The sequence below is a fragment of the Anopheles stephensi genome, chromosome 3 (genome assembly GCF_013141755.1).
Source record: "Anopheles stephensi strain Indian chromosome 3, UCI_ANSTEP_V1.0, whole genome shotgun sequence".
Classification (NCBI taxonomy): domain Eukaryota; kingdom Metazoa; phylum Arthropoda; class Insecta; order Diptera; family Culicidae; genus Anopheles; species Anopheles stephensi.
Window position 1 is genome coordinate 12451693 of NC_050203.1, and position 20816 is coordinate 12472508.

The 20816-nt window shown below is 46.8% G+C and overlaps 1 protein-coding gene across 11 annotated transcripts in view; it reads left to right on the plus strand.

Annotated features, from left to right (window-relative positions):
* LOC118514267 (RNA-binding protein Musashi homolog Rbp6) overlaps window positions 1–20816 on the plus strand; it is a 529948-nt gene that overhangs the window by 74463 nt on the left and 434669 nt on the right. For all 11 annotated transcript variants that reach the window (XM_036060991.1, XM_036060996.1, XM_036060995.1 and 8 more), the window contains exon 3: window positions 3013–3053. In XM_036060991.1, the coding sequence (XP_035916884.1) occupies window positions 3013–3053 (41 nt within the window). The remainder of the gene's footprint in view (window positions 1–3012; window positions 3054–20816) is intronic.

The window sequence follows — 20816 nt, forward strand, 5'->3', positions numbered from 1 at the left end:
TTGTGGGTTTGGGTTTGTTGACAAGTGCGGGAAGTGATTTCAAATTTATGGAGTATGACTTTTTGGACCTCTTAGAAAGTTGCCGATTTAGTTCAGTTGTTAACATGGAGTCAACTGGAAGATTTAGCTAGTCCGTGAGCTAACCGTTATATATTAGAATTTGTTGTATTTTTTCTCGATATTATGTCAAATAAAGAACTATTATTTTGTTTAGACTTCAATGAGTGAAGTGTAAAGGAAAAAAGAACTCGCTTCTAATCTAGTAAATGTAGTGAAATGAGACAGCTCATTACACAAATTCCTGTACATCAATTGTTGCATCAATACACAACCACGCGTGTGTGAGTTTGACCGATTGCTGGGGCACACCGTAGGAATTTGTGTGGTTGCTGTGGTTTTGTGGTCACTGAGGTGAAGCAGCAACCAACAAATTCATACCGAATCTACTCACCCAGGTGACGCTGCAAAGGGGACCATCACCTCGGCAGTTCGATAGCATGTGACGAAGGTGCAAAACCCGAAAATAATGCAACAAATGACAGCTCAGTGGGGAAGTTGAACATGGAGGGAGAGTGTGTTGGACGATTGGATGCGGTCGAATACGGTGTTGTCGAACCCGGAAGCCGGTTTAACCAATAAAATTCGAGTGAAAATTGAAGCTGGAGGGGCATTGATACATCTATTGGATGATGTTGCTGAGCTGAACGAGATCAGGACTCTAAACGGACCTTTCTCTCCATTTAAGAGAAAAATTATAACAATTATAAATGTACAAACAAGTTAAAAATCGTTATTTTTCTTGAGAAATATTCTCCTTATGGTAGAACAAAACATACTGTGCAAATCCTTTCGAAACGTTCAGTCCCACATCGGTGCGGTTTTAGTACCACAGCAGCTCGTTCGCTTGTAACAATCGTGCCACTAGTTTTTAATAACTACTTCCCTTTTCACACCCTACCTGTCCCCCTGTCCCTTCAAACGTCAAATGCCAACGTCGCGAAATGGAATACGTGACATTCCGCTGATACGGCTTCCGACGCACTCCATATGGCATACCACCGCATCCAATCCAGCTCCAACGTCGATTGTCTGGAGCGATGGCTTAGTTTGTATTATTAACGGCTTACGATGGTACGGTGGGGTAGAAGGATACATCCCACCCCCCTTCGTACGAGTAGTGGGTAATAATAATGATAATAAAAGCAAAAAAAAGGATAATCAACAACTGAGCCAGCGCGCGACCGCGTTATGCGCCTACACGTGGTTGAGCGCTCGCGTATTCAATCACACGTGGTGCGAAGGATGGTGTGGCTGTATGCGTGAGCATGTGCGATAGCGAATGTTATCATTATTCTTTTTCTAGCTCTTCTTTTCCAAGCGTGTAAGGGATGCGGGGGGAATTCTGGGTCGAGCAGGAGGAGGATATGTACCGAGGGGGGATGATGTTTGGACTATGGGTTTTTTGCGTATCCTTTACGCTTCGAGTGGAACGGGATGGTTTGTCTGGACCTTTTTTTCCGCTTGGTCGTGTACAATGCTGTTTGTCGCACGGTTTGGTGTGTTGTCCTGCTTCTTGTTTTTTTCTGCTTCACTACAAAATTTACCCACCCCATGGTCGTTGGTGGGTAAAGTTGTGACTGTGCATCAGCCTCATCACCACCGTGATCATCATCGTGCAAGGCACATCCGTCAGCGAATGAGTGGAAAGCATGCACAGCTTGTTCTCATGTGCCGGTTTTCGTTTATAATTCATAAATGAAATTGTATACAGTTGTCGCTACCGTGTCCGTGTGTGTGTGTGTGTGTGTGTGCATCCAGTACAAGAGCATCCTGGCCTCAGCACTGGTATCTTACTGCTTTTTCGGGAAGCTTCCTCGACGATTTTCGACCCGGCTGTTGGCGTGACCGGTGATGGTGCGGACGTTTGCCTGCAAGTGTTAAGGCGGAAGAAGTCACGTAAAGCGGCCACCACACCGCTTCGACACTTGCGGCGTTGAATGCATTGAAGTCTCGGACGCTACGTCCTCCGACGAATCGGCAAATATTGCACCATGTGTCCCGGCTACACACACTCCAACGCGACTGGTCAGTCGGGAACGCGCACTGGGAGCGATCTTTGCGTGTTTTGCATGGCAGTTTGTCGCACTAGAATTTAGGAGACAGCTGTGTTTACCTCGGCCGTACACGGAATACATTAGCGTCGCGTCGGTGTCGCAACACACGGAAAGAAGACCAAAGGCACCGCACGGCGCTCGGGAACGCACCCGCTGGCATTCCGTACAAGGTCTGCTGGTCGATGAATAGAATGGAAAGCGTCTAGTGTGGCCCAGAGAGAGAGAGAGAGAGAGAGAAAGAGAGCGAAAACGAGATGAAAAGTCGAAGATAAATAGAAGTCTGTGTTATGGGGGCTGGTCTGAATAGAGAGTGCTGTCCTCGATCACTGTGCGCCTTACTGTCCCCCGAACGCGCCCGAAGGTAGCCGGTGTATTGAAGCTAGATCACCGTCTATACTCTTTTACGCTTTTAATGAATTTTTATTGAAAACGGTGAAGCTGTGCAAGCAGCAATGTCCTAGCGGTAATATTTATTCATGGGACTCGCCGGGACCAACCTATTCCTCCCGGTCCTGGAAGTCCTTGAAGTCCGCCGTCAGGGTTTAAACTTTTATTCATGCACACTTCGTACCACCGGTTGAGGAGCTGTGTTGCTGTTGTTTCTTAGTCACTCGGTCCACGGTGCACATAAACGAAGTGAAAGACTTGGATCTACCATTCACTCGGCACGGCGCTCTGTTTGACTTTGTGTCCTGCTGGCGCCCAAGCCCTAGCCCGTCAGTGACAGCGGTGGGATGTAAATGCAGCATGTTAATCAAAGACTTGTGTTTTTTCTAGTCTTCCCCCGTACAAATACACACTCACACATAATCCCTACTCATTTCGCTGTAAAATTACTAATGTGTTTTTTTTCTTCTGTCCCTTTTCTTTAACTTCTATTTTCATCTTTTATTTACAGAAAAATGTTCATCGGCGGTCTCAGTTGGCAAACAAGTCCAGGTAAGTTTTGGGGTGTGCAGTGCAGCAATTGAACCCGACGAATCCGTCGGCAGCTGTGCTAAGCCGGGACGCAAAAGGGTGTGAGCCGGAAGACGAGTGTACCAGGGGTCCGTATAATGGCTAGGATGGTAATTGCAAGATTAGAAGCGCCGGTTGTGGCTGTACCGTGCTGCTAGCGGCGCCGTCCCAGCGGCACCCAAGTGGACGCATTCAAATTGAGTCCCCGTGGGTGGATTATGCTACGAAGGGGAGGGTGGTTGAAATTGCGTTGAGGAAAGTTCCGGCTCGCAAAGGGCAGGTGACGTTGAAGGTGGCTTTAATCGCACCTGTGTGTATTGTGTTGTGATGGAGGTGGTTGTGGATTTTTTTATGGATATTTGACCTAGGTTTGTTTTATAAGGGGGTTTTGGGATTGTTTTTTGGAGTTGGAATCTTCTGTTGGGTTTAAAAAATGTAGATCTTTGGTTAGAAAACTTTGAATTGAAATTTCCTATAATTAGGAAAGGAATCTAGGAATCAATCAAAAATATACCTCAGAAGGTTTAAGAATTCCAGAGCAGAGACATTTTAAATGATTGAGAAGAAAATTGGGGCGATCTGGTGGCAGAGGTGACAGCGGCGCCGATCTTGACACGGCTGGACCGGGGTTCAAATCTCATCTAGACCGCCACCCCGTACGCTAGGCTGACTGCTTTGCTTCGGGTAGAAAGTCACAAAAAGCCAGAAATGGCAGGCCGGGACCTTTCGAGGCTGTAGCGCCAAGAAAGAAGAATAAGAATAGAAGAACATAGGAACAGGAATATATTTGTCAAAGTTTTTTAACACTAAAGGTCTCTCAAATTTGAGCTGGTACTCTTAAACTTCTTTCATATAAGCCTAAAACAGCTCATTGCCACGCTGTTTAAGCACTCTCCGCGATTCGCACGCACACCGCATTCGGTCACACATTGCTCACCAAAAGGATTCGACAAATTGCTCCGGAATTATGTTTCATCCGGTGCGAAAATTGAAAATCAAGCCACATTAACATAGGCCCCCCCCCAACCAGTGCCAAATGAACCTTCCGAAAAGGTAAATCTTGCGTGGAGGGTGTTTGAGTCAAAGAAAAAAAAAACACACCAAGACCCCAATCTCCCGTACGTTCGGGGTAAAGCTTGCACCAGCGTATGTGAATTCTGCCGGGTACTCACCCTAGTGTATTCAGCAGGCAAAAATCGATTCCACAAGCGCACACAGGAAGCAAAACACAGCTGTAGGGTGACTTTTTTGGGGGGAGAAGTTTCTACTCCACGGTGCGCACGGGTCGAAAGTATCAATCGTCTTAGCGTAAGCTCTGGCTCGAGGTTAGATACCCGCACCTTGCTGCACGACCCATCCCTGGCCAGCAGAAGCAGGAGGTGTGATTGTCTTGTACGGGGTGCCGTTTTGCTGGGTGGTGTTGGTGATGGTGTGTTTTATCGATGAAAGCTCTTCAAAGACGCCGGGCGAAATGGAGCGCTTCGAGGCACGTTAGAAGACGTTCTTCCGTTGTTCTCCTCCTAGCGCTACCCCTAGTTCGACCTAGTTTTTTTTTTCTGGTAGCTACTTGGTGAATTTCTGATTCGTCTACCTGCATCGGTGAACGGGCCACGCAACCATGCTTTAAAGAAAATATCTTCCCGAAAAAAACAATTCAATTCACAGGAGCTTGGGTGGTTGGTTCATCGGTTGCAAATTTTTGGTCCTCGGAGCGGAGTTGAAGGCTGCAGGCTCGGTAGATTTTTGAATATTTTATCCCTTAAACGATTCTGTCGATTTATGTAAACATCCGAAATGGCTCACGGGACTAGGACGTTCAATAAGGGGGGGGGGGGGGGGGGGGGGTGAGCTTTTGACTCCTTCTCTTTTTTTTCCTTCAAAATGTTTGATTTTCCCTGTAAGTCTCGAAGCATCGCGAGCGAGAAAATTTCAATCTGCACTTGGGCACCCTGCTTGCTGCGTCCTGTGGGGTGTATTTTTCTTCGCCTCTTCAGGCTTGGTTTACGGTGAAAATTGATGGATGATTGGCGAATCGAATGAAGTTTGCACGCGCCCGCCCCTCTGTGTGCGTGTGTGTGATGTAGCCGATGAAGATTTATTTTCAAGCGAAACTGATCACCTGCGGCTTATCGATGTTGCCGCTGATTGGGATTTGAGCAGCGCCCGGTCGCCACTATTCCCCGTAGGGCAGGTTGGCAAATTGTTCCCCACACATGCACACACACACACAAACACATCAAATGCAAATATTATTTTATTTAGCCCGCAGTGCCCACCACCACCCCTGGGGGAAAAGGAGTTTAGATGGAAATGATCTTACATTTTCGCCGGGTACTTTGGTTAAATTATATGGCAGTCAGTTTTTCCTGGAGGGAATTTGGATAACGTATCACCGATCCGGCGATTCGGTGTGTTTGTGGTACAATCGGGCTAGGAATAAAAATTGATCGACTTGAATTTCCTTTTTCTTTGTTGATGATATTCACTCACGTCGGTAGTCGTCATTCTGGTGGAAGTGGTTTTATGCCGGTTTTTAGAAGCTTTATAGCATGAACGGGGAGGCTTTTGCCGGTAGTATGTGCCTAACGTGCGAAACTCTCCGCCTCTCAAGCGGGCGTGTTTGGTGTTCCGAACCTCCCGGGTGGTTCATTGAACCACCAGCGCCAGGATAACTCGCAGCTGGTCCAAACCGGCGAGCGCAACCGACCGCGACGAGTAGCACGGCGAAATCGCTAATTTATTGCACACGGTTGCAATTCGGTTCCGTACATTATATCCTCATCGATTTCCGTACCATAAACAATGCCGCCCGCACAACCCGCTCGCCTTTTGGTACGTTGCTCCCGTGCTCCGGACCGTGAAAAGCGCACCGTTTTTCGATTGGCATGCCACCCCCTCGGGTTGCTGCCTCGGGTGCGCCATTTTAAGCATCGCTCCTCGAACCACTCGTCTGGTGGGTCTTTGGGGAAGCATTCCCGGTACACGGTGTGTGTCAGTGTGTGTGTGTGTGTGTGTGTGTGTGTATTTTTCCCCGTTTGGTGGCCACTGCAAAAGAAGCGCCAAGGTACGCTCACATACAGCGTGTGTTTCGGCGGTGGCTCGGCGTGTCTCACCAAACCTGCCCTGACAGCCCGCGGACTGCAAGGACGGTAAGCATACGGAGGATAATAAAACTCCGCGCCATTGCACTGTGCGTCCGCTGAAATGAAGGGAAGCAAGAGCGCGAGCGGGCAGGAGGAAGCTTGAAAAAATCGCAGAGGGCCATTTTTGGCGTAGCGAGTGGCATGTTTTCCGCACTATTGGCGAAAAGCAGTCCCATTTGGCATATTTCGAATATTGGAAAGCGGCTTCCCTCTTATGAGGCTGGTTTTGTTGTTGTTGTAGTTGATGTTGTTTCGGGGGACCACTTTTTGTGTGATTCTTCTTTTGCGTGTATTTTGGCTGAATAGTTTGTCCGTGGGGTTGGGTTTCTTTTTGGCCCCCCTTTTCGGAAAATGTGGAATGTGATTTTCGAAACCGAACGACCGGCTGTTGGAGTACCATTTGGAAGTAGTAGGTCCGATATGGTGCTAGAATCAATGCATGTTTGTTTGTTTGGATGTTTGGAATGGAAGTTGGAGAAAAAAGAGTTCGTTATTAGTTCCGGTTGCTGCAGGAGTTGCTAGGCGAGTGGATTATCATTGGCTTGAGCTTTACGAAAATGTGGTTTCCAATTTTGGTAGCTTTTTCGAGATCGATTCATATGTGGACCAAACTGATAGCGAAGGACCTAAGGAATAGCGAAGCGGAAATTTTGGGGTATTTCAATTCAGAGCTTCGATCCCTGTGCGATCGTGGATTAGAAGGCTTTCAGTTCTCTATTAATTATTTTAAAAAGGTAGACATGCAACACAAGTTTGTGCATAAAATCCTCAATATTTTAACAACAAGTTGCATTGAGTGTTTACCACCATTATTTCAACGTGTGCAATAATTCCTCGATTAACAACGGCCTAATCCATTGTGCAAATATGTTTCCAACTGATACCGGTGCCAAGCCCACCGGAAAATCTACCAGCTCTACCAACGAGCCGGCCTCTATGCTGAGGAAGGGTTGGCCATTTTCACACCATGTGCTCACCGTATCCCGTCATCCATCCAGCCAGCCAAACCAGACAGACTGGATTATGTCAGCTTGTGTACACTTTGGTTACGCTATGTCAAGCTTGCAGTCGGATATCCGTCAAGTGGCCTACCAGTGGCATGGTACGGCCGTTACCGATACGTTGTGTTTTGCCATTAATATTCTTGAAACGTGCTGGCCATTCCAGGATCAATTAGTTCGGGGCGCCTCGAGCGGGATGAGGCGGGACCGTCCAAGGTCCGAGCGTGTGTTCGCGTGAGGTCCATCCTTGGCGTCGTTTGGTAAAGCGAGGCTCACATTTTAATGCCTCGTTCACGAGTCCCGAAATGGCCGAGAGTTCTGGAACGTTCAAAAACTCGAGATGCGATACCGGTACTGGTACCACGCTAATGGGTTCTTTCGGAGGGAACAACGGTTAGCGATCGCGAATGTTAGTGATGCAAATATTTTCGCTTATCGCGTGCGCGTTAGCGGATCGTTTGGCAGGTTTCGCCTTCCTGGCATTCGGAATCGTGAAGCGATATATTGATTACTTAATCAATCGCTCGCCACCACTAATGACCGTTTGTGAGGAAGCGATTTCGCGAAAGAAGGTCTCGGGACCGCCACTGCAGCACGGTTCGTGTTAGCCGATGCATTTTGAGGGGCAAGGTACGCTTCACCGATTGTTGGCTAGTTTAATCGAATGTTGGCAGGATCGGGCAACGCACAAGTGTTGGCAAGCGTTGCGTAATTTGTGCTCGAGTGTCCTCAGGCGGAAAATGTGCTGATATGCGCGAACCTGGCCCATCCGCTTTTGGGATGCCGGATCTGACGCGGTCGTTTTATGTTTCTCGTTTTGTCTGTTGTCGGCGTTCAATGCGATGCTTGCTGTTCTTCGGCTCGGTACGGTGGATTGGCTGTAGAAGTAATGCAATTTTCCGATGCTACCTGGCCTTCGGGATGGGGAAAGGGTCCACTTCTTTTTGGGAATATAAATTAGCAGATTGCATCGGCAGCGGAAAATTAATTTTAATTTAACCCGGTCTGACAGGTTCACCTTAAAATGGTTCAAGTTTTGCCGAAAGCCTTTCATACGATTATCGCACTATGTTCTGATGGTGTATGGAGGGTATAATTTGTTAATCAAAGTATTTTAGACAAATGTTTAGAAATACTGAATGTTCAATTGGAGTTCCTTGAGTCATTGGGAAAATTTTCTACTGAAGCGATGAGAATTTCTCACTCCATTACTTCTTTTACTCGCACTCAACCATAACCATCAGAGAGCTCCAAACCGCTAATCGTGTTTATTGTGATATTGTTCTCTGGCTCTCATGCTCATCAGCTCATCAATAGCTTTACAAGCATTAACCCCATTTAAGGGAAGAGCCTACCGGTTACGAATTTAATCTTCTCGGCTGAAACCACTATTAACGTACACCGTGGCAGGCGGAGAAGATTTGTCTCCATCAGCTAATCCACCGGTGACAAGCTGCTTGCCCCCGCGGGGCAATCGAGTCCCTTTTTGTTCGGTGGCGATCGTGCAAAACGTATCGTTTATCATTTCGCTCCGATGCATGCCGAAGAAAAGAGGGGTTCAGCGTTAATCCCCATTCAGGCGACTCGGCAGGCGATGCGGTATTAATTCTACTTTCACGCTTTTGATGGAAAATCTGTCCCGCTTCCACCATTTAATCCCGCGTAGTGTTTTGCGGTTAAATTGTGTAATTAATGAATTGCGTTCAAAAGAAGAGCACGTTTACAGACGACGACACGGGCTAGTAAGGACTCAATTTATAATGTCACCCGTTTCTTTCCTGGCGAGCTATTCGGGTGAGTTGAGTTTTAAAAACTCATCACTTTGGAAGCGTTTCGGGCTAGGTGGTTTGTCTTAAGATGGGCTCATCAAATCCATGCACCAATCCATGGTAGCCGCTTTGCTGGATCAGAACCGACCCGCGATTGGTTAGCAATGGTTTTGGGCTGGAGGCCAAATGGCGGACTTCGGCCACTGTTCGGCTGGCATGATGGAGCACCGAACCACCGGTGAGATTGAGCGGTAATTACGTTTCGGGAGGTTAATTAACCTAAATTAATTATGTCGACGGATGGACTCGGTGCTTTGTTTCGTGCTTGTTTGTGTCATTAATTTTCCTCGCTGCCCGAACCACGATGTTGGGTTTGTCATCCGGAACTGTTTCTAAATCTGTTTGCTGACGCACGCTCGCTGAAACGACCGCTGATGAGCCGCTGTAGCATTGGGAGGAGCAATTCGACCTAATGGGGCCACGCTGTACGGTAGAATGGTAAATCGATAGAATTAATATTGTTTTAAACATGATTAACGTAATGCGGACGAAATGTCATCGACTGTTGACAGCAGTGACAAGCGCAGTGGCGCCATCTGCCGTGAATTGGGTGAAGGTGAATGTTTATGTGCTCTGGTTTGAAATCTTAGTACACCGTTAAAAACACTCACGTCTGGGCTTAATTAAAAGCAAAGGCTTATAATTCACAAATTCCATTCTCTAAATTAACTTTTTCGTTCCCGGAGCAATAGCTTTCAGCAACATTTATTGACACTTTCTGCTCTCGTCCGCTCATTTCTTCTCATTTATCGTCGTGCCATTAAGATGGTATGTACTGTGAAGGTGCACATTCCTTAGCATCTTTATTTTTACCCCTCCAGGCAATATCGCCCGGTGCGGTACGGTCACCGAAATGCATATAAAAATAAAGACAAACTCTCCGCGTTTACTGGAATGATGTCGCGTGAAGGGTTAGAAAATGGAAAATGGCATTGTGCATTTTTATCACAAGATTCCTCCGCATATCGTCTTGGAGAACTGTGGACGAGGATGGTGGGCCAAATGAAACAAGTCAAAGTCTGCAACAGGAATGTAAATGGCATGAGGAAAACGATGGTAGCTGTCTGCGCGTACCCTTACCCAGAGATGGTTAAAGCAAAGTTATGCAAACCGGTTAAACAAAAACGGTGGACTGGATTTTATGTCCGTTGACTCACACACACACAGAGCTGTCGGTTTAAAATTCCATCTCAAGTGACTGCTGGCCCATCCTGGCGATGTATTTATGAGTCGCTTAACTTTCAACAACCAACCCAACCTACCGAACTGAACCGAACGAGCCTGACAGACCAGACAATTCAAGCCATCCGGAATGATTTCGGTGGCGTATGTCACACTTTGGCAAATGATGGCTACGTGACAAAATGTAATTAGCACCAGTTGCCAATGCATGCACCAGTCGCAGGTTGCCCTGTCCGCACCTGTCACCGGTGCGTCGGCAAACCAAACGCGTCGTGGCTTTCAGGCGTCCGGGGGGGTTTTTGCGTGGAAACCTCATCCCTCCCTCCTTCCCTCCCTTTGCGGGTGACTTTTTCGTCGGTGACTGGCTTTTTTCAATTATGAAAATTCGCGCCACGTCGACTGTACGCCGTCCAACGTTGCGGATGTTTACAGGGAATTGTGGGGGGAAGAAAAAGGCAGGGAAATGGGGGGCAGGGTACGAGTGCTTTGTCTTAAAACGTTATCCTCGTTGGCAAACATGAAAAGCGACGTGTACTTTTCATCAACGCTCGTGTGTGTGTGTGGGGGGCTCGTATGGACGGGTTTTTGTTTTTGTTCACGCTCCTCGTTGGTCCCCGTTAGTTGGGGGAGAAGAAATCTTGGCTAGAGCTTTGAAGACCAGTCTTTTTAAGGTCGGTGCCCAGAAACGCCAAACCTTGGCGGGGAACTTGATGTGCCGGTGGTGCTATTATGCCCGGACACGTCAGTCCTCGCGTGCTCGTCTGTGTTGCGTTTGAATCTTGTCGAGTGACAACATTGTTCCGTCCGCTGCAGAGCCCTAGCATCATCAGGGAGTAGCGTATCTTCCCAACACCACCACCACCAGGGGTCTTGGTCTTGGTTGCATTAACCCCGGTGAGAAGGTTACGAGACTGTGGCGGTAATGACGTAATGGTGTCTGCGAGCGTGTGGTGCATATGCACCACGTGCACCGTCGCACGGCGAAAACATTGGCGATGGCGTTAAAATGTCAATGGGAAAAGCTAAAGAAAAGTCATCATCGGAATGAGGTGGTGAATTATGACCGTTTCGGAAAAGGAACCGGAGTAAGGGGGCCAATGCACAAGCAGCAACACACTCACACACAGTCGGGGAAAAGGAGGGTGTTCGGGAGTGTTCGCCGGAAAACCCGGATCACCTCGTACGGTCCGTGCCAGGAAGCATAAATGAATGTCTAATGACAGCCGGGCGTGTGTGTGTGTTTGCATGCAGTGGAGAGGGTTGGGCGAAGCCCATTCCAGAACCGGGTCTGGCTTTCTGGCACAGGCACTGTGGCAGCAGAAGAAAAGCCCTCGTTTGCCGAGATGATTTGTTGGTGGCAACTGTGCCGGGATCAACCTTTTGCCGCCTTGCTGAATCCTTTCCATCCGGGCGAATGCCGATCGGTGGCATTGCTGTTGATAAGCAGTGGAACGGGGCGGGTAATGCAGGGCGGAGGACCTTCGTTTGATGGTTGCACACATGTTTGCAGGAATTTATGCGAACGGTTCCTGTTTGGAGAAGATTTTAATTTTCTTCGAAAGCAGGGATATAAAAAGTATGAAAAGAAAGATTCATCTCGATAACGTCGTTCGTCGTTGAATGCAGCTGCAGGGCAAACCTGATGCTTTGAAAGGAAGACACGAAGTCTTTTACATAAAAGGATGGGCTGTATTGGGTATGAGTTTTCTTAGGTTGTTTTAAAGCCTTGTTTGAGCTGTGTAGGGAAAGTTATCTAAATATTTATTACATTAAAGTCTCCACAAATTATGACAACTTCCTTTCGGCACGTGCTTGAAGACTGATGGAAGAGTTCCTTTTTACAAGTGCACTGCACATTCATCATGCCAAATGGCCTCAATCTCGCAAGATTTAATAGAACAGTTAGTCTACAGCGCGTGATGAGTGTAGGGGAGAAAAAATAAAATTTATCATTTACATTTATGTCCGTTGCCGCACCGCTAAGGATATCCTTTCGCCCAGCGCGCCAATAGGAAGCGCGTGGTTGCATTATTACCATCCACACACACACATACTGTCAGCATGCCGGTTGGTTGGCTCCAAGAAGCCACCCATCCAAAACACTCCCATGCACGCGGCCCCATATCCTAAAGTCACATTTATGCGCGTCAAGCTGCTCACGTATGTCGCGGAGCCAGCAGCGGATAAGGACCCTCGCGGAGTGCGACAAACTGCCACCATAATCTGCACACCGTGTGCTGGCAAGCGATAGGAGGCGGTGGTGATGATGATGGAGGATGTGGCACGCGTCCTCTCCCAACTACCAGACCCCGGCGCTGGATGGCCTTTGACTTTCTCGAACGTAAACGTGGATTATTATGTAGTGAGATAATGAGGGAAAAATAGATATTTCATGTGCCCCGTAAGTGAAACAGGGCTGGGGACCTGGCGGGCGCAACCACGGCACTCATCCTTACAGCGATAGTACGATAGGAACGTTTCTGGTCGTTCGTCTTCGTTTCCTGGCTAGGTGGTACAGGGTTCTTTTTTGTTTGTGTTTGTGCCACAGGAAGCCTTAGGAGGGCTTCAAGAGCGACGCTCAGGACCGGAGTGTTTATGCGCGTGCAAATTTGATTTCGTAGCTCGTAGCCCGAAAAGAGGACACAATGCAACCGTGTACACTTCACCGGGTTGAAGAGTTCAGCTCGCGGGCGGGTTTGTGAGAGGGACACTCGCCGCCGGATGGTAATTCGTTGGCGCAAAAGGCAGTGTAAATTAGGTGGAAAAATTTGTTTAAATTAGCTCAATTTGTGTGCATGAGGATGCAAATGTTTTGGGACATGTTGCGCATGGTGTTATCACCAGGTGGAATCATGTACGGGACGTCATAAAACGCTTCTTTCTTTGTAGTTTAAAATTTAATTTGCCTAATTATCTCATATGTTTCAAGGAAATTTTTGGTTGGTGTGATGTGGTTAAGATATCTTCGTTGTTTGCAAATTCGATAAGGTTTATGATAATATTGAAAAGTACACAGAAATACAGAACTACAATTCTTATTTTTTCCTTACCATTTTTGCTTGCCAGAGTTCTTGAAATTATTCTCCAAACTTCTAGGGTTTTGTATGGCACTTCAGTAATGATGAGATTTTATTTTTTTTAAGAATTTAAAAATTAACTGCACATAAATGCCTATCAATTTACAAACCATGCATTGTCACGACGATTGCCATTCGATGTGCCAACCAGAGATGAGATTTAACCTCACAAATCACCATAATTGAAATTTTCCCATCAGCAGCCGCTTATCTTTTGACACTAATTCAAACACTGACGTGCAGCACGCCATTCGGTGCTATCAATTAGAAGAAATGCTTCGCTCACATCCATATCCATCAGTTCCGTGGAACGAACGAATGTTCTTTGCCCATCCACCACAGTTCGAAGTTCATTTCCTTTCGGGGAGGTAATTACTTTTGCGCCCGTTCGGACGTAATCAACCGTATTCGTCGTTTACGTTTTACGGGCTTTTTTCGAGGGTTTTTTTGGCTTTTGTTTTGGCTCTTCGGGAAAGTGCTTGGCCCGGGAAACGCACCGCGGTATCAGTTTTATGGTGTCGCCTTTCGTTAGATAATACAAATGGAATTGAAATCTCATGCACCGGTGCCACTACTGCTGGCTGATGCTGATGCTTGAAGGATAATACCCGCCAGCATGGGGTGGTACTCTTGGCGAAGGTTTCACTGGCCACTCCTTGCATTGTGTTTAGTGTTCGGATCGGGTTTTTTGTTTTGTTTTAAGTTTGGTGCAAAAATGAGAATCTTATCGGTGGTTGCCCGTCGACTCTTAGTCGGAGGTATCTTTTTACTTCGCTGATAGCTGAGCTTGCTTTCCGATCGTATCGTAAATTTTTCGTACCACCTCTCTGAACCACGCTGAAGGAGCATCACTCGGCTGAATGACAATCCACCCTGGCGAGTGTGTCCGTGTGGCAGGGGTTTAATGGGTTTGAGGCGCGAAACAATTCGAAGCATTTTTACGGTCATTCGATATGCCTTTTGCTGGAGTTCGAGAGGGGCGAAACATTCTTAGGTTGGGTCAGACAAATTTCGAGAGTAAATTCTACTCCCTGTGTGGATATTACGAGCAGTATTCGTGGAAATGGGAACACTGGGAAGGTACGTCCAGCGTTGATGTATATACTGACACTGCCCGGATTTTCTTCGTCAGACATAAAGTAAAGGGAGGAAAAAAAAAAGTGGCAACCATTCAAAGAAATCACTCTCATCATTTTGTACCCGCGGTCGCGAGAGATTCAATCCCGGGCTCCAAGGCACCGCGGACGATGTAAATGTCTTGGATGTAAATTGATAAATTAATCATACACCAATTGCCAAGTGGTGGGAACATAATTGAATTAGATTTTTGTTCGGATTGCGAATGGCAGCAAATGGAGAAGCAGCTGAAGGAACGACCACTCTAAAGCTGGTGGGAATTACAAAAGACGCGAGAAAAATGAGATCATTTGTTTGACAGAACCGGGATGTAAGCAAATATTTTAGCATTACCTCTACAAGTACAGGAAGGAACAGAACTAGCATAATTCTTAAATACACTGATTTGTAGGAGTTGAAGACGCGAAATTGAGCACTTAGAAAGTTGAAGTTAAACTCATTCCCACAAATCTTCGTCTAACAATGCCCTAACAACTCCTCATAAATCGCTCCAATCGTGTGCACAACGTTCTAGGCGATTGAAAGATACGTTGGCAAACATTTGTACTTCCTTGGATAAGTCCATTATCCTAGAGCAAACAGTTTCCCTTTTTTGCCGTTACCAATCGTGTCCTTAGCCGTGTCGGTAACCACGCCGGAAAGATCACGCCGATATCCGGCTAAAGTCTTGCCGCGGTACAGAGTATAGATGGCTGGGTGGAATAAAAATCATTTACACTCACTTGCTAGCGTTCTAAGTGTTTGTGTGCTTACTTTTCGGCTTTAACTGTCGCCATTGTTTGTTGATGGTCGGAGCCAGTACGATAACAAAATTCGACACAGTACATTTACATCGATTATTTCCCGGCGGTTGATTGTGCCGACCGGTTGCTGTGTATCATACAGAGGACACGTGCCCGTGTGGTTTAGAAACCTTCCCCTTGGTGGGAAGATTTATTTCATCCCGTTAAGGCCACTGCGTTACACCGAACGATGCAGAGAGAGAAAAAAGTGGAAATTGATTCGGAACTCGGAGTTCGAAGGGTGTCCCGGTGTGGTCGAAAATTCCAAAAACCGGAAACCGGTAGATGATGGTGTGAAAATCATCATCCTGTAAGTTGCCAGGAATCACTCAATTTCAATCAAGGGATGCAAACATCTTCCTTACGGTCCCTTTTTATCCCCTTCGGTTTACGTGCCCGATTCCGATGGTTTAGGCTACAAATCGAAGGATGATGTTAAGTTCACACACTCACTCGCTCGCTCACTCTCAATCTCCACAAAAAGCGAAACCTTTTCTTCACCCATCCCACCAGAAACCGGAAGCGTTGATTGCGTGATTCGTCGGTTTCGTCGGCCGGCACCTTACCTTTTCCACGTATTTGAACGAACAAACCTCTCAACGGAGGGAAACTAGGGCTGCTGCTGCTGCTGCTGCTATAGTTCCCAGCATCCGCTGAAATTGACTTCTCAACCAGCACACGGACAGCATCAAAAAACCCTATGGCCGTTCATGCCGTGGCCACGCTTCAAAATGAGCAACACGGTCCAGGGGGGGTATGTTGAAGAATTACCCTCCACATTGAGGCACGTTTTGATAATGGATTTTCCGAGCTTGGACCGTCCGCTTTTTCTAAGGGTCTAAGAAAAATATTAGTGTAGTAAACCGATACCAAGGGTATGGCGGAAATCACGAACATATTTTTAGTACGAAACGATGAAGTTAAAGTTCATCCGTAGGTCCACCGTGGTTCTCCTTCTAACTCTCGCATAGCGTGCTGACGTAGCAGATAAATCTCGACCGTCCGGGTGCTTTCATCGCGAAAATGATCGTTAATAAGTTATCGATGATGTTGTCTGACGGTGTGAATCAGCGCTTCTGCCAACCACCGCAAGCATGGTCATGGTGAAGTACCATGAATAACTTTTTGACCACCTCGCTGACCACAGAACAGCTGGATGAGACTTAATTCCATCACACATGTCACACACACGCGTATATGGGGAGGGGAAGAATTAAAGGAGAATCCTTGCCCTTTGAGGAACCGGTACCGTGAGCGTCATTCGCGACGGGGTTAAGTTTGTTTGTCCCGGCGTTTAGTGCGTCGGATGGATGCACGGCATGGCACACGCTCTTGATGGTCACGTCACGGAATTATGAGCAATTACGGCAGCCGAGAGAACCCTCCGCTGGCCAGCGAATTCCGAAGGGAAGCGATATAATTTATGGGGTAAGCCATAAAAAAGCACTTTGAAAGATTTGGACGCTATCCTTCTCGCCAGAAGAGATGGACGGAGAAGCTCGGTCATGTCGGTTGGTCAGCTCTACCGCTGCAGTTGCTGCTGTTGAAGCCTGCTGTGGATATTAAACCGCATCCAACCATCTGGGGTTTTCGCTCGGGGTTTCGTTTTCAAAATGAATAGAAATCTTTTGTTTCCTTCTCGCTCTCTGTTTGGTGTTACTTGGGGGGTTCAATTTTGACGGATGTACCCAGTTACCCCCGGCTGTCGAATCTTAAAGTCGTCCCGCACCAAGCAACAGCTAAAGTTGGTGCAATCAAAACCCCGGCCAGATTATCAACCAGCTTGAAATGATATATTAATCATTTGTTCCGGTACGCTAGGTTTTGGCATGCTGGCGTGGGATGGATGGCGGTGCGTCCCCCATCCTCTCGAGATGCGTGTGTGTGTGTGTCCTGTGAGTGAAAACCCAAAGCGACACACACAAGCACGGGACCTGCTGCTTAGGATGGTGGCTCTGTAATGGATGTCCTGGTGAAGTGAGCGCTGCATTTAATGGGACTGACTGGAATCATTTTCCAGTCCACTGTTTTTGTCATGCGTATGTGTCGCCATGTCGACAGCAGCCAGGTCAGCTGGAATGGATTAGCCTGACGGGGGGAGAGTGCGTGGCCCGACTTCCTAATATATACGGTACGGGGAGTTTGGACGTCGTTTTTTTGGTTTGGTTTTGCCAAACACAAGTAGGATTAGTATGATGGGGTGGCACATATTGATGCCACGGCGTTTTATACACAAAACCGGTACCGGGGGTGAGGGCTGGAACTCGATCAGGACCAATCAGAACCGCTTTGTTTCGACGTGACAGTTTATGCGTGGCATGGTTTTAGCACACAGTTTTTGGTGTCCATGCAGCTGTGGTACGTGACGGTGAGAAATTATATTATCAGTTAATAATGTTTGTTCATGAAACGTGTTGCCTGCTGCTACAATTAATCCCGTATAAACAGATAAACTGATTATGGTGCACTTTTTCCCACTCGCAGAGCTGTAATTGAAAATGGATTAGTGTCGTTCATCTGGACGGATGCTGTGTACTGATTAGCCTTGATAGTGATCGTGTTGGAGCAGGTCGTTTGAAATAAAGGATTGTTTTTATTGCACTTGGAATTGTTCAAGGATACTACGATTTCCCATGCTAAAGTCTTAGTAAATCATTCACAAAGGCTCTGGAAACAATGTGTTTCAATGCTTCATTTACCTTATTTTAATAAAATTGGTCAAATAGTTTTCAAAGGCTGGACCAATTCGGATGAGATTCAATAAGAGAGGAGTTCTGGAAAGTGAGTTTTGCCTACAAAATAGCCGAAACACAAAATTTGCTTGCTTATTCTGTTCCACTCAAGCTCGTGTTATGTGTGTTGCCTAACAGCAGGCGCATCCGTTAAGGATATTCTCTCTGGACAATTTTTGCATTTTAGTTTGCAAGCTGTTTTGGAAATATTGTTAAGAATCTATTGTTTGTTTTCATCTAGCTTTTAAAATTTATTTCAAATTTACACACAAATTTTTAAATAGGAGGAATTTATGAATAAAACACAAATTATTGGCACTCGCTACAATGTCCAAAACTGTCTCCACTTTCAAGCGGTTTTTACGGAAAGTCTTACTTTTGATAGTGTCAAACTTTTTGATCTCTTGCTGTTGAAATGCGTTTTTGTGCACTTTTCACCACGCCCTCCATTCGAAAAGCCTCAAATAGAGTGAACAAGAACTCAGGGGCTCTGCAAAGAAAAGCCTATTATCAGCTGGGCTTCATTCGCGTTCCGGTATACTCGATCGTAAGTATCCTTTTTTATGCGCCACGTCTGCTCCACTTTTCACACGAACTGTTGACGAAACAAGTCGGATTATGACGCCTTTCTGGAGCAAGCCCTGCGGATGCTGCAATCTCCGGCTTTGCCGGAAATGGGACTCGCAGTGCCGTGTTGTGCCGTATTTCGCGCCCAAACGGTACGGTGTACGCACTTGAGGATTCTTTAAGCCTCGAGAAAAAAACTCGGAAAAGCGGAAGAAACAGACACACACACACACACCTTCACCCACAGATGGTAGCGAAAACACTTCTTGCTGTGAAAATATTTCAGCCTTCTTCTGAATGGAATTCCTTTCCATGCCCAGCTAGCCGACCGGCAGCGCTGGGAGACGGTTTACTACTGCTGCCGAGCGCCGTTACGATTGTGTGTATAATTTCATTAAATATTTACTTCGAAAATACACACGTTCATTACCGGCCCGCATGCCAGCAGACGGTTGGTGGATGTGGTGAAATTCAACCGTGCCAGTAAGTGTGCGCGCGTCCGCTCCAACGTCGTCTTGTTATGAACCGAAGCCCGGCAAGGATTCTTTCAGCACCTTCCCCCCCTTCCCGGGTTCGAACCGGCAAACGGTCCGACGACATGAATCTTACATCTCCCGTGCCGGTACCGGTGTGCTCTTTTCGACTGGAGTGGATTTCCGTGGCCCCGAATTGAACCAGCGCCCGGAAAACGCGCGCTTTCGAATCGCTGCTCCACTGCTGATACAATTGGGGCGGCAAATGGAGGCTGGTGGACGGGGAAAAGTGGCTCACGTGTGTGTGTGAGTTGGCGTGAAATTGAACGGTGTAAGTATTTTATAAATGAGCAAAATCAATTTCTACGCGTCGTAAGTGGTTTGCGTACGGGATTCTATGTCGGTTGTAATCAGGACAGGAATTGTGAAAATCAAATGAAAACTTTCACACCAGTTTCACAATTTTCCGGCTATGTTTTGTTCGAGAAGAAGTAGTCACAAAAGTAAATAAAATGTTAGCATACCTTTCCACAAACAGAATGCCACACCACTAGAAGCAAATGGAATGGAAAAGGATGCTACTATAAACAAAACACAACCTTAGGTTAAAGTGTGCCACTCGAAGGGAACGCGCGGTCGAAACAATTGCAAGGAAAAAAGCACCTCCAATTTCCGGCACGGGATAGTTCGGCCTCTGCCATTCCTTGCTGTTCCGTCCGTTTGTTGGTGGCGCTGCAAATGCAAAGCGGGAATAGAGCAAGGTGCCAGAACCACTTCACAATCCTACTTTAACTTGCTCAAGTCACAAAGCGAACCTAGCAAAAACAATTGCAAAGAATGGAAGCCGACGGTGGAAGGAATTGTCCCTGGAAACAAATTTCAACCAACGGGACGGTGGAAAAAACAAAAACCCCGGGCGTAAGGCAAGGAAATGCGAATAAACCAAAACATGCCAACGGACGGTGCGAGAAGCGAAATCGGCTGTCAAGGCTTCTCAACGGGCGTAGATTTCCCCTCCGGGAAGTGACCGAGCATTACACGAGAGTGTGTCTGTGTGTGTTTGTGTACTGTTCGCGCTTTCCACTTAGGTGCCAACTTCGGGTACCGAGTGTTGGGGTTGTAATGAGAATGAGATTAGTTGCACGAGCCCTTCGGGGACGCACCGGTTGGACGGTAAAGTCGAGCTTCTTCTTGGAGGACTTGGAGGGGCTGGAAAGCGATAGGAACAAGAAATCCTCCCGTTATCCATCGTTGGCTACAGGATCGGATGCTACAGGGCAAGCGCTTGCCTTTGCTGCCCTGGCACCCTGGTTGATATGAAATCTAATTAGCACCTGAGTGTTAAATCAATTAGAAATTCGAAAAATGCTGCCACTGGCTGTTATTTGATAGATTTCCACTTAGTCTTAGTGCGGTGGTGGACGAGTCCTTTGCAGGGAGGTGTAGTTGTTTGTTTTCTGTCAGATGCTATTATGCGATGGCCGGTTCGGTTCATTTACTGAAAGAGAGTTAGCGCCAGAGTGTATTGATTTTCGTTGGAATTAGATTTATTGCACTGATGATTGTACTTTGTTGAAGGTAAATAATGGAAAATGTGTAAAAGTTTGCACGTCCCATTTTCAGCACTTCAAAATCACCTGTACCGCTTCTTTTCCGTACCATCAATCAAAGCATCCGGAAGAAAAGACGTCAAAGCAGGACGATCGCGACTGTGCGTCGTTCGAATTCTTCCCTTGGACAGCGGACCCCGGATATCGAATGTGTCGCCTAATGTGGAAATGACTTTTTGGTTTGCTTTTGGTTACTTTTACGGGGTTGATAA